The 14894-nt window shown below is 42.3% G+C and overlaps 1 protein-coding gene across 2 annotated transcripts; it reads left to right on the top strand.

Annotated features, from left to right (window-relative positions):
• Nucleotides 1-528: 528 nt before the first annotated feature.
• On the top strand, nt 529-11915 carry spty2d1 (SPT2 chromatin protein domain containing 1). Of its 2 annotated transcripts, none has more exons than XM_020642893.3 (6): nt 529-1020; nt 6885-6999; nt 7115-8683; nt 9974-10133; nt 10228-10305; nt 10430-11915. In XM_020642893.3, the coding sequence occupies exons 1-6, from the start codon at nt 958-960 to the stop codon at nt 10521-10523; spliced, it is 2079 nt and encodes a 692-aa protein (XP_020498549.1). In that variant the 5' UTR covers nt 529-957; the 3' UTR covers nt 10524-11915. The 2 variants fall into 2 exon arrangements, with proteins under 2 accessions (XP_020498549.1, XP_020498540.1); XM_020642884.3 differs by having other exon boundaries at nt 530-1020; nt 6882-6999; nt 10430-11250.
• The last annotated feature ends 2979 nt before the right edge of the window (nt 11916-14894 follow it).

The raw sequence follows: 14894 nt of genomic DNA on the forward strand, positions 1-14894 counted from the left end.
TGCCGGTCACAGAAAATTATTCTGAACGATTTTGATATACTTTAAAAAAAAATCGGAATGTGGGCCTTTTTGTAATCGCAAAATGCTCACAGATTTGTCTTGCCTTATCTGTAAGACAGATAAACTCTTCAATAACGATCAATCAGGCCCATAATTTGCAATCACCTTTTAAGAAAACGCACAATATTTGCAACATTAAAACCAGCCAAACCAAAGCATACTAGAGTTAAAGGCCTTGACGTATTTAGACTGCTGCATTCACGCACCCGCGAGTGCTCGGATTTTTCCAATTTCAAAAGTCATTCTTCTACCTTTGGTTTCTTCATGTTTACAGCAGGTTTTCAGTGACCAAGGCATGGAAACTTGTCAAAAACACATCTTGTTCTTTTCTTTTTTTAAATCACATACGACTAATTTAGGCTACTTTACGAAGACAGCATCCAATGGTTCCCATCATAATCCCATATTTCCGACGCTCTGTAATGTTGCAGTGACGGAAGTATGTACAAGTGAATCCTCCCACTTCGTCAGCGCACTCTTTGGGCTCTTTATTTCGTTCCTTCGAGCTGTTAGCGTCAGATTTGTTCACACCCGGCGTTTGTTATGGCAGCAATTTTGTTATTTTCAACAACATTTTGACGGATTCAGCATCGTTGTCTAGTGCTTTATCTGTTCAAAGGGGGAAAACTCGCGTCTCTACTGTCTTGGTTTGTCTTATGTTAGCTAATGTTGAGTAAGCTAATGTTAAAATCGGTAACATGTGCTTACGTCAGCAAACGTAATCAGCAAATAGCGTCGCCCCTTAAGTTTACAATTTGATGGGGTGTTTTCTTTTTAGTTATCTGGATGTCGTTTTGGTGGCACTAAACCACGGGCTGTTTTGTAAGCTAAAAGCTAACAGTAGCACTCTTGGTTGAGTTTTGAACAGTTCACTAGTTTACATCGTCTGCTGGCAAAATGATGGACTTCGACAATATACTGGACATCGCCTCGCAAAACCAGGGCCTCGGCAATGTACAGGTAAGGAAGCGTGTCACCTGCCCTCCATTTACTCAAACAGTAGTGTGTAGGTAATGTTAGCCCTCTGAGCTGGCACTGACAGGGAGGATGTGATCATTTAGCTAGCAGCTAACTCATTTAGCAAATGATCTACATCCTTTCCCTTTAGCTTTTAGCTCTATCAGAAGCAAAATAACACTTTGCAAAATCAACATAAAACTATTCTGTCTTACTGTACTGTTAACATGTACATCATACAGCTTTGTAGAAACTTTTCAATAACATTTCCACATTTAACTTGTAACTATCACGGAATCATGACATTTCTGTTAAGTTTTCTCTTTTTTCAAAATACTCAACAAAATGAAACACACATTTTACTGTCCCTTTTCCTTTTTTAGTTCATTTTACTGAACGTGTTTTAAATTTGGTCTGCAAATGCGTCCTGAGCGTGAGATGTAAGGGGTGTTACTGTAATCATTGAGGGGGTTCTCTGTGTGAAGTGGCCTTAGAGGGGATTTGTGATGAGGTCTCAGTGTGTATGACTCTGGTGTTTGTGGTGTAGAAGGGACACTGTCAGCTGTGGAGGGAACATTGTCCAATGCAGAGTGGTCCTTGTTCTGGATGCTCGAAGTCCTCTGTATACAGTCGTGGCGGTGGTGGCTCTGCAACAGGAAGGATGACGGCGGTTTCTCCTGTATGTTGTTCCATTGGACTGGATGATGTAGGAACGAGGCTCTTTGCTCACCATTTTCACGATTCCAAGTTGATTGTAGCCTTTGGGAGGCTGCATTCTGACAACTTGTCCTTCTCACAAAGGTCTCAGAGGGCGACTTGAAGTGTCATAGTGGCGCTTTAAAGTGAGCCTTTTGTTGACAAGCTGGGCATTTATTTGCTGGGTATTTTTTTGGGGTAGGCTGCAACAGTTTGGTGCTCACAGGAATAGCTGCACGTGTCTGACGTGACATCAGGCGTTCAGCTGGAGAACCAAGTGTAGGATCACAGGAGATGTTCCTGAGGTTTAGAAGGTTAAGAAACACACCAGAACCGTCTCTGTAAGATCGTTCCAGCAGTTGCTTGGCACTGCGGACAGCTCTCTCTGCGAGTCCGTTTGATTGAGGGTACTCAGGGCTGCTTGTGAGATGTTCAAAATCCCATTGTCTTGCAAAATCCCATTGTCTTGCAAAATCCTTAAACTGCTGACTGGTGTATTGTCTAGCATTGTCAGAGAGCAGGGTGTGAGGTGTGCCATGCACTGAAAAGTGTCTTCTTAATTTTGTGATCACAGCTGATGACGTCATGTCGCGGAGAAGGTCAATTTCAAACCAACCTGAATAAGAGTCGACCAGCACTTGGTAATGTTTACCATGCCAATCGAAAATGTCTGTTGCCACTGTGGACCATGGGAGGCTTGGAACAGGATGAAGCTTAAGATGCTCCTTTTGCTGATGAGATCTGGTGCTGTTGCACACTGCACATGAAAGCAACTCTTCAATGATGTGTTTTGAGATTGTTGGCCAAAATAAGATGCTTCTAGCTCTGCGTTTTGTTGCTTCAGCACCGGGGTGGCCTTTGTGCACAATGTTAATGTACTCTGTGCAGGGACTGGGGAAGGACAGTTTTGTGTCCTTTCATGATGATTCCACCCTCGACTGTCAGCTCATCTCTGTAGGGGAAGAAGGGACGCACAGCAGGCAGGAGCTGGCTCTCTCTTGAGGGCCAACCTCGCTGAATGCCTGCAGTGAGAGTCTGTAGCACCTCATCCTCCGCTGTGTGCTTTCTAAGCTCTTCCAGGCGGGCTGTGGAAATGTAACTAACAGACATAACATTTTCAGCAGGGCTCTGGGGAACTTTTGTAGTCGGGGCTCGTGAGAGGGTGTCTGCGAGGTACATGTGTTTACCTTTTTTGTAGACTAAGGTGATGTCATAGCTTTGCAAGCGTACCATCATTCTTTGGAGACGGGCAGGGGCAGAGTTGATCGGCTTCTTTAGGATTGTCACCAAAGGTTGGTGGTCTGTTTTCACCGTTATGGGCTTACCATAAACATAGTCGCTGAACTTCGTGCAGGCAAACACGACAGCTAGCAGCTCCTTCTCAATTTGAGCGTAACGAGTCTCTGTGTCCGTGAGGGTACGTGATGCAAAGGCAACAGGTTTGCCGTTTTGAAGGCATGCAGCTCCTAGTCCATAACAAGATGCATCGCATGTTAGTGTGACAGGCTGCTTAACATCATATGACAGTACAGGTGGGCTTGACAGACACGACTTGAGACGTTCAAATGCTTCCTGATGCTGCTGGAACCAGCACCATGCAGTTCCTTTGTGAATCAGTTTTCTCAGTGGTGCGGCAATGTCACTGAAGTTCGGGATGAACTTGCCAAGGTAGTTGACCATACCAAGGAAACGCTGTAGTGAGGTGACATCTGTGGGGACTGGCATGTCTGTAATGGCTGCCGTTTTAGCAGGGTCTGCTTTAAGTCCTCCACTTGTGAAGATGTGACCCACATAGCCAATGTGGTCCAGGCAAAATTTGCATTTTGCTGGATTAAGCCTGAGGTTTATTTCTTTTACTCTTATAAGCACTCTCTTTAAGTTAGCATCGTGCTCAGCTACATCACGGCCTCCGATGACGTCGTCGACGATAACTGAACATGGATAACCTGCTAACAGTTGTTCCATTGAACGCTGAAATACTTCACTTGCAGAGTTGATGCCAAACGGCATTCTGAGAAATCTGTAGCGTCCAAAAGGAGTGCTGAACGTAGTCAACATTGAAGATTTCTTGTCGAGACTTATTTGCCCGAAAGAGTTCTTTGCATCTAAGACAGAAAACACAGTTGCACCTGACATCTGCGCTGCGACTTCCTCAACGCTGCGCATGGGGTGATGGGGTGTTTTGAGTGCTGTGTTGAGGTCTTTTGGATTAATGCACAGTCTTATTTCTTGTTTGTCCTTTTTGTGTGCAGCTACCATGGATGATAACCAATCTGTGGGCTTCAGAGACTGGTGTTATGACACCTATGTTTTGCATGCGCTCAAGTTCGGTTTTAACCCTGTCCTGCATCGCGACTGGGATGCGGTGAGCTGGCCGAACCACAGGCTGAATGCTGGGATCCACCGTCATTGAGTATGTGACTGGCAGTTCTCCAAGATCATCACTAAACAGGTCACAGTACTGTTTGAGGATCTGCCTTGTAAAGTCTGTATCACTTTCCGTGGTGAGCTGATGGACGTCACGGCTCATCCCATGTTCACACACGCTCGAAATCCAAGTAGTGGCTGCACTTCTCTGTCTACTATGAAGAAGGGCAAGAGGTGACACTGCGCCTTTAAACTGCATGACAGGGTGACCACACCTTTCGTTTCGATTTTGCTGCCTCCGTAAGCAACACGATTTGTGGTCTTCTCCTGTAGCTGCTCGTTGTTTGTTACTCTGTTGAAAGTCTTTTGTGATATCACATTGCGTTTTGCTCCTGTGTCAACCTTCATTTCAGTGGGCTTGCTGTTGATATACACTGTAACAAAACCTTCATCTTTGTCGCCAGCTTGAGCATTGATGCTGTCAATACACTTGTCAACATGGACGCCGTCCACATAGAAAGTGTCCTCCCTGCATGTTGCAGGCTCATCTATTGCTATTTCGTGCACAGATTGTCTGAAAGTCTTCTTCTTAAAGCTGTTTTGACTGTGAGTTTTCGATTTGCAGCACTTCTTGTAATGATTTGGTTTCTTGCAATTATGACACTGTTGTCTGAAAGCTGGACACTTTTCCCGCTTAGCCGCGTGGCTACCACCACAGTTACTGCAGCTAGTGATGACCTGGGACTGAGCAAATGATTGGGACTTTGACTGGTACTTTCTGAGGGAAACTGGCCGTACTATATCAACATTAGTAGCTTGAAAGGCTGGTGTCTTGCTATTCTCCTCCGTCATTTTGTGAATGCGACAGAGATAAATGGCTTTGGTCAGTGTTAATTCACTGTCTCTTAACAGGGATTTTCCAAGAGTGTCACTAGTGATGCCACACACTATCCGGTCACAGACAAGTTCATCAGTCAAATCTCCAAAATGGCTGCTCTTAGCTTTAATCCTCAGATCACTGATGAATGACTCGATGCTCTCACCTTGTTTCTGATTTCTTGAATGAAACTTGTGTCTCGCCATTATTTTGTTGTTTTGTGGATTGCAGATTTCACAGAATTTCCTCTTTAAACATTCGGGATCCTCCCTGGACTCTGCTGGAGTGATTACTGCTCCGCCGTCGCCGGGTGCTCTTACTTCAGCTGCGTAGACAAACAAGCACTCTCGTTCAATGGCATCCGCTCCTGCAAGATTGAGGAGGATGTAAGCCTTCGTTCTTGCAGGCTTGTCGAAGTGTGCTGTGGCGATAAAGATGTCGTACTCCCGCTCAAATATCCGCCAACTTTCGGCGACGTTGCCGTCAAAACAACCAGGTCTAGTCTGCGAAATCCATCCGCCATTGCAGCGACGTAGCGTGGCTTTACCAGTAGCTTGTTAGCATAAACAGTCCGGGCACATTTACTCTGTCCGTGGAAACACTCACAGGCGAGGAGTTCGTACTATTTCTGACACCATGTTGAATTGTCTTTGTTGCATCCAGTGCGTGCATGTGAATAAGAAGACAATTTATGTATTGCCACTGGTTCATTTATTAACCGAGAGTAGACATGTGACATTCATCAGGCATGACATGTTATAACTGCGCACTCTAGTGGCGCTGATCAGGATAAACACACACCTGCTACGGAACGATCATTTAGCGAATGATCTACAACAGCCTTCTAGCACTTCAACCAGTTCAAAACTGAGGTGTTAGTGTCCCAATCTGACTCACTAATCCATGCGTCCATCGCAAACAGATTAGATTACCGTAATACCCTCGATGCTGCACAAACTAAAAGGGCAGTAGGTATGATCCAGCTCATCCAGATTGTTTAGTAGAGCTCAGGAAAATAGAGAACATTACATATATTCTGAAAATACAGTAGGCTACATACATAATGGCTTCCTGTCCAATACAGAATTTAATATGTAATAATTATTCTTATAAATAATGCTCTAAATCAGGGATGGGCAACTTCGTTCACAACAAGGGCCACATTCATTTAATTCTCGCTGCCAGAGGGCCAAATTGTAGTATACAAAAAACGATTACAGTCGATTATGTCTCAAATTTAACTCAATGTATACCAGTGATCAAATATTATTATGGACATATTTCTGGTTTTCATGATTTCATGACAGATTTTGTCATGTTTTCTTCATGTTTCCAATTAATTGATATGTAAAAATTGACCTGAGGACCAGGTTGAGGGTTGATGGGGACCGCATGTGGCCCCCGGGCCGCCAGTTGCCCACCCCTGCTCTAAATGGTGATGCACATTTCAGTCTATCTCAATGTCCCGATCACTGACTAAGCTCCATCAGATCCCTCAGATCATTAGTTATGGGCCTCATATATACCTGAAGTTAAAACCAAATCCGGTAAAGGTGCGTTACATTTTGTGTACTGTGCATGTGTGTGTAGTCCTGTGTGTGTGCTCTAGTAGAAACAGGTCAGGGACCATTAGACCTGTACTTGAAGTACATGTGTATATTGTGTGGGTTGGTGCAATGTCATTTTATTAATACATTTAAAATTTTGTATTTGTTTCTAAACCTTTTTTGTGCTGATTTTAACCCTAACCCAAGTTTTTCTTTAAATCACATTGAGTTTACGTTTGTTTGAAATGTGCTATACCGATTGCAATGTAATTAATCGTGATCTATAATATATTATTATCCTGTAACAAAGACATTTAAGAGAATGAGATGTGAAAGCTGTAGATTTCAATATGTCATTTCCCCCTCGCCTATTCTAGCAGAAGAGGTACAGTTTACAGACTGGACCACCCAAAAAAGTTCCGAGGACGGGTGGTGTAAATCCTGCTGCTGTGCAAGCGCTGCTGAAGAAGCAACACATTGAACATAAGAAGAAAGGTAACAACATAACATGAAAGAGCAAAGGTTGATATATGTAATTTGATGGTCAGCCACATTTAATGCAGTAACCATAATTCATTCATTATTTTATTATTATACTCGTCTCCCCCAGAAATAAAAATGAAGAAAGAGAAAGAGGAACTACTTGCCAAGAGGGTCGAGCTGAAGTCAGACCGTAAGGCCCGAGCCATGGCTTCCAGAACTAAGGACAATTTCAGAGGTTACAATGGCATCCCGGTGGTAGAGCTTCCTAAGAAGAGGAGAACAAAACAAGAAATGGAGGAAGAAAAATCAATGAACCATGAAAGCTTTAGGAATAACTCTATTGATCCAGAGGACGATGAAGATAATTATGAGTATGAACAGTCAGATTCAGAGCCTGAGCAGGAGCCAGAGCCCCTGAGACCTGTGAAAACAACAGGTGGAAGTGGGAGTGGTAGTAGTAATGGTAAAGCCTCTAAGAAATCCAGTGGGCCCCCAAAGGGTGCTCCAGCGCCTTTGAACTTTGCAGAGTTATTGAAATTAGCGGAGAAGAAGCAATTTGAGCCAGTTGAGTTAAAACCCAAGTCTGTGAAAAAGGAAGAGAGGCTCCGCACAGCCGATGAGATACGGGAACTAGAGATGGAGCGCAGGGTTAAGAGGCCAGAAAAAGAAAAATACTCAAAAGCAGAGCAAGAAAGAGATCGCAAATCTCAGTTTAGCTCAGGTTCGTCAAGACAAGGCATTTCAGAGAAAGAGCAGAAGAACTACAAACCACAAAAGAACTCCACAGAAAAGCCAAGTCAGCCCAGTGGGTCAGTAAAGAAGTCAAACCAAATAAACAACAGCAATAAAGGCCACTCTTCCTCCAAGCCCTCTGTGAGCGACAGAGACAGAGAGAAACCCAAGATGTCTCACAGTGACAGAGACAGATCCAAGACAAGCATGTCCAGTTCATCCGGTGCCGTAAACAGTAAAGTTCCTCAGAAAGCCACATCTTCTCAGGTTTCAGCCAAACAGGGGGGTTCCAAGCCCCCTTTTAGCCACAAATCCAGCACCTCAAGTGACCTTACCTTTAAAAAGGAAAGCTCGTCATCCCTTCATGGAAGAGCTTCAGGTAATCCTGCGAGCAGGACCCCTGGTCCAGCTATAACAGGCCAAAAATCTCAACGTGGAAGCTCCCCACAGACCAGGCCCAGTCAGGGGGGCTCATCAAAGCAGGGACCTACATTTGGAGCCAACAGACTTGGAAAGGGAGACCCAGGAAGGCCCGGGATGAATTCAGCAGTTAGATCAAATGGGAATCCAGCGACGAGACCTTCATCAAGCGACCCTCCTAAGGCAGGGAGCCAACATCAACCAAGACCTGCTGGTGTTTCACAGGCCAGGCCAGGTCCGTCTAGGCAGGGTCACCCTGGAGGTAGTGGATCCAGACCTCCAGGGATTGGACCTGGTCGACCTTGTAATGGAGGACCTGCAAGACCAAATGGAACCATGGGATCAGGACCTGGAAGATCAAAGTGCACTGTGGTGTCAGAAACCATCTCTTCCAAGAATTTTGGAGGCCCCAGACCAGGAGCCCCTCCTCGGCCAGGCATGCAACAAAGACCTGGGATGGCACCTAGACCAGGAATGCCGCCTAGACAAGGAATGCCTCCAAGACCAGGAATGCCACCAAGACCTATGATGAACAGACCACCAGGTAAGAACCACAACAAGGATACTGGTGTAATATTACTTAAGAACTGGTTTTGTTAATATTTGACCTAGTTCATCTCCGTATTATGGTCGCACCTCGACATGCACCAGATGATTTCCAACTGCTTTGTCCTCAAAGTAAAGCGGATTCTGTGCTGACCTCAGACTAACACAGGGAATCCATCATAGAAATTGCAATTGGTGCGTCTCGTGGTAGGACCTTAAAGTTGACCGGTTATACTGATCTCTACTGTTCTGGCCCCCTGGAAGGCTTCCGGAGAGCTGGCCAATCAGAGGAAAGTGGGAACAGGTGGTGGGGGGCCTAAAGAGACAGCAGCTGAAACAACTGTTTAAGGCCTAGTCCCCACGTATGGAAGTTTCCCTACTCTGTTAAAAAACAAAAAAAGAAAAACGTTTGCACGCTCAGTTCTTGAAAACATCTTTGTTCACAGAAGACCCACAAATGCATTGCTCATCACAGTCCTCTAAATTGACCATTTAATTTACAAAGTTTTCCCACAACTTGGTCGTCGGGGTTTGTGTTGTATGAAGTAGCAGGGGCCTCTATAGTCCATTCAGACGTCTCTGCTCATCAGGATCGCGGGAGAGCAACTGTGTAAGCACGTAAAAAGTCCAGTTAGCAACATTAACACCAGCACTAGTTTGGTCGTGTCTGCTATCGCACTAATCTCAATTAAACAAAAGTAACGGTGTCACACTCTGACATCAAACGGAGGAGAAACCTTCTTGCTGTGAGGCGATAGCGCTCACCACTGCCCCACCATGCAGCCTTACACTTTGCTGTGTATTTACATTTTTCTATTGTAGTTTTTACTTTAACAAAGTGTACATTAAGTCCATATTATGGGTTATAAAGCGCACAGTCCAATAGTTCAAAATAACCAATACACTACAATGTAATGCAATCAAAGGTAATATAAGGTAATGTGACGTAATATAATATTATATAACAGCTGCAGACATTATGCAAACAGGTGAATCAATACTGGCAGTTTGTTAACCAGACTGAATGAAATGTGTCAGCAGCACTCAACAACCTTGTCCTTGATCGTGGTAGAGCCAGATGAACTTTTTCACAAAGACAAACAACACATAGTTTCAATGTCATCAACCTTTACCTTCAAATGGCACTCTGTCAACTTAAGTCTCAAATCAAAAGCGTTTGAATTGTGGCAGTGTTAGGCTCTTAAAGCAAGACCGAATTTACTTCTTAAAACATTGTTTTTTCCTTTTATGTGTATATTCTAAATGAATCACTTGATGTATTGTCCAGGTACAATGTTACCCCCCATCACCTCTGCTTACAAGAGGAAATATGAGGATGACGAAGACGAGTACGACTCCGAAATGGACGATTTTATTGACGATGGCGGTGAGGAGCCGGATCTCATTTCCAACCACATTCGGGAGATCTTTGGCTATGATCGATCCAAGTAAGTGTTTTTTCATTTCTGGTTACAAGTTATTTTAACTGAGTTGTTGAGATGGTCTACATGAAAAAGGTCACATCGCTATTTGTTTCCTCAGATACAAGGACGAGAGTGACTACGCACTTAAGTTCATGGAGAGCAGCTGGAGAGATTTGCAGAAAGAGGAGGCGAGGAGGTAAAAGATTTTTTAAAAAAAACCTTACTGTTATTAACCTTTGGTTTGACTTTTTTTTTCTTTTTCTGAGAGCTGTCTCATTTATATCCTCTTATCTCTGTGTCCCTGTGCTTTGCTACTATAGCCTGAAAATGGCCGTGCAGGAAGATCTGGAAGAGGAGAAGAGAGAGGAAGAGGAGTTCAAAAGGAAAGATGTCAAGAGGAAAAAAAAATCCTGAAGCCTCTTTTCCATTGGGATAAAAACAACAACACTTAACTCTTAAAGGATGCAGCATTGCGTCCGACATCTTTCCATATGATGCCTGGAACTGTGTTTGCTTAGGCTTCTGTTCCTCCAAAAAATATGCACAAACCATTTATGCATCAAGTTGGACGTGATGACAGATCCTCACATTTCCTGTTCTAGCATACTTCTCCCCTACTGAATGCAGGTTTACCCTATCGACAGTCTCAATTTCTTAAAGGAGTTGCAAAGAAAACCACAAGTATGGAAGAGTGTGATTTTTTTTTTTTTTTTTATTTAAAAAAAAAAAAACAATGACAAACCGTGTCAATGTGCTGATAACTATTTTTGAACAAAAGTTGCATATTTTTCCAAACTCTGATTGTAAAGTCAACAGAATATGCAGAAGTTATGATCACATGCTGTGTCGTGTCTTTCTCCTTGACTGAATTTGAGAAAAAACTGTTACTTAAAGGGTTTTATTTAATTGTTCAGTTTCTATCTATGCTTTTTCAAGTTTGACAATCTGTATTTAATATGCAGAACTTGGCGTCTACTGCAGAAATGAAGACGTTATTTTGGTTGCAAACTAAGTCATTGAGATATTATTCTATTGGCGTTAAATAGCGTTTAATATAATTTTTAAAGAGTAATTAATTTTCTGAAAGTAATTAAATGTGTTGTCCAGAATGTCCTTTCAGACCACGGTCAGCTTTAGTGACTGTTGTGTGCTTCTATTTCTTCCTTCTTGGGCTTGTTCTAAGTGATGAATGAGGTGTGGATTCAGTTCCTTCTCCTAGCCTCTCCTGAAAGTTTGCTCTTTGCTTTTTTTTCAGTTGAAGACATTGGGGGGGGGCTAAAAAAAATGTCATCTTCGTTATTGAACCTCAATAGAAGAACCTCGATTCAGAGAAAAGACAGACCAGCTCTGTCAATGAACGTGTCTGGGAGAAATGTTAATAACACCACAATGCCATACAATAATGAACTCATAGTTTGCTTTTCCAAAACAAACCAGTGATGTGCAGCCTTTACAGATGGAAACTGCCCTGGGTTATTTCCTAACTCTATATTACTTAACTTTCCAAATTAGTTGAAAGCTTTATTGCTGATAAATTCAGAGAAAAAAAAAGCGTGGTTCCATTGTTGCTGGAAAATCGTTTTATAACCAATATGTAACACAACTTAATTATCCACTCAGGACTGTGCCAGTTCAATATGTTGTCATGACTTTTTGATGGGTCTTTAACATGATTATAAAAAGCAGCTGCACATTCAGGCAAGATTAACAGTGGATTAGCTTGTGTTTCCCCTGTTCACAGAATAAAATGAACATTCCTGACAGCTCTTTAAAGATACTTTTGAATAAAACAGATATACACAGGGACCTTCAAATTCTGTATCTTTCATCTCACCTGTCACAGATAATTCTTTCCCCTCTTACTGTTAGAACAAATACCATCAAGTTATTGTTGGGCTGCAGAAAATCCGTCAGTTTTGAAGATATCTACATGAGTCATAGATGATAATGGATCAGAACTGACAGAGACCATCTCATCCCAGAATGATAGAGGCTCCAGATCAGGAGTCCGTCCTCAGCCAGGCAAGTCCAGATCTTTTTGACTGGGATGGACCAACTGGGGTACTCGCTTATTCAGGTGTGGCCTGAAGTGTGATGTGTGCACAAACTCAAATATTGATTTACCCTTTTCAACCTCACCAATCATATCTACTTGTATAACACAAGGAAATGGCAACAGTAGCTTAATTCTTTAATGACACGAAAAGAAGATTCATATATTTCTAAGTCACAATTTAAGGAACTTAGAAATGTCTATGCAAACTCCTTCAAACTGTCTAACTTGCAATGTTTTGGTCCTGACACATTTCCAGTTAGTTCTTTGCAAGTAAGACAGTGTGGATAACTTTCCCATGGGATGTGCAAAGTAGTTTTTATAGTTGGTTTTAACTCTGACAGGGCAACTAGCCAATCAGAGTTTAGGATTTTTGGGGTGTCACCAGGGTCGACCAATCATATTTCTAGGCCACCCCTCTGGACACGCTCCTGCATGCAACAGATCTGGTATGGCCTCTAGACCAGGAATCCCTCCAGGACCTGTGATGAACAGGCCACCAAGCAAGAACCCTCAAAATGATATCGGCGAGTCTCTTCCTGGATCTTCAAAATCTGCCTTGTCATCAGAGGACATGTTGGTCAAGTTCAGTGGCTCCTTAAGGTGGTCTTTCCACCATACAGAGACATTTCCAGCCTGGGTCAGAATTCTCCAATCCTGCTGTTCCTGTTAAGATGACAGAATTTGAGGCCAACCTGAAGTCCTCCAAAGCCTCCCCACCCTGATAAAGACCACAAGCTGAAAAGCGTCAGTTTAATAAAGTCTTCATAGTATGACTAACTAAGTGTTGCTGGAGATCTTTGCTCTCTTCAAGCACCTTGTTAGTTGGTGAAGTTGTGCCAGAAAATCGACTGCTACTTCTTCCACACACGCATGGGCTCACCAAGCCTCAAAACACTTTTTCCAGGCTTCTGTCCTGATGGCCTCCTTCACCACTGGTGTGCACCAACAGGTTCTTATAGTTGGCAGCCTATGGCATAAACTCCTGGAAGCCACTTTTACACGGACATTGAAACATCGCCCAACTTCTCCCTGGATACACGTAAAACTGAAGCAGTAAGAAAAGATAAACTTGACTGTCTCCCCTGCATATTTCCATCACATGTCTTGCTCCAAAGAAAAATAAGAAATTCTGAAACTTTCCAGTCACTTAATGTTAGATTTGGTAACTCACAAATGGAATACAAATGGTGTTAACCTTAGGTAACAGGGTTTTTCCACATTGTTCATCCCTCATACATTGTGTTAAGTTTACAATGAGTTTTACATTTAAAGTGGGATATTCAACCCCACTAAAAAAAAGCTGGGGCCCTAACTGTACTACTTACTGTTATATAAAAACAGGATGTGACCCCGTATTTAACTGAAAATAGCACAATGACATATCAAAAGTTGAAACCAATTGTTTTTAGAAAATCATAGGCCAACTCTGAATTTTATGCCAGCAACGTGTTCAAAAAGAAACGTGTTTTCCACTGATGCATCACAACTTGTTCTAACAACCCTCTGTAAGTATTTCAGACCCGAGGAGACCAATATCTAAAGTTGAAAGTGGAACGTTTTCCCCTTCTTGTTTCATGGAAGCAGGATTTCAGCAGCTCAACAGTTCAGGGTCATCTTTGTTTTGTTTTTAATTTTAGAATTTCACAACTCTACCAGACTTTTGTTGCTGCTTTCCCAACATAAAAAAAAGTGTTCCTGGCATCAAATTCAAAATGGACATTTGATTTTACTAATGTAATGACATTCCTCAATTTCAACATTTGACATGCTTTGCATTTTTTAAATTAAAAAAATAGTATACTATGATTATAAAAGAGGCGGTGATATACTATTATATGATATAATGTCATTTACTGTAACATTAAGGAAAGTGATGTCATATCATATGAGTATGACAAACCGCTGCTGACTTTATGAGGACGAGCAAATCCATACTGACATGTTTACAGGGCCCAGGGTTTGTTTTCCTGACAGGTGAAATGTGTCAACAGAAATTCTTTTTTTTTACAAAGACAAACAAAACATATCAAAGGCCGTCCAGGTACGTTGCTACTACCACTCACCTTTGCTTTGGAAATTTGAGGATGACTCATTGTTGATTTTATTGATGATGGAGGTTTGGAGCAAGAGCAGTTATAGATCTGGAGGAGGAGAGAAGAGATGTGGAGGAGTTTATATGAAAAGAAAAAAAGCAAAGAGAAGAAAGAAACCTGGACCTTTTTTTCTGTTGGGAAAAGGGGAAACAAGGAGCCACGAGGAAAACACAGAAACACTGGTAAGAAGACGTATGACCACTGGGAAAATCTGACAATGAACTGACACAGAAGGGAAGAAACACACAGAGACTAAATAGACTGGATAATCAAACACAAGGGGGGACAAAGAGGACATTAAGAACAGGAGGGAAACACAGAGGCAGGGAGAAACACTATAAATAAGATTTACAGAGGGGGACAAAAACTACAAAACATAACTGGAAACACTGAAAACTAAACTCAACAGAATAAACACACAGGAAACAGAGACACGCAAGGATAGAGTTGATTAAATAAAACAGGAAACACTAGAAACTTCAACCAGGAATAAGAACAGAAAAAGTGTTAAAAGCAACAGGAGGGAAGATCAATACAAAATAAAACAGGAAATGCATTCTTAACACTGAAATTAACAACAACAGGAATCGTGACACATTTTATGTAAAAACACACTCACAGTCTATTTAAAGTCTA

Source organism: Labrus bergylta, chromosome 7, assembly GCF_963930695.1.
Source record: "Labrus bergylta chromosome 7, fLabBer1.1, whole genome shotgun sequence".
Taxonomy (NCBI): domain Eukaryota; kingdom Metazoa; phylum Chordata; class Actinopteri; order Labriformes; family Labridae; genus Labrus; species Labrus bergylta.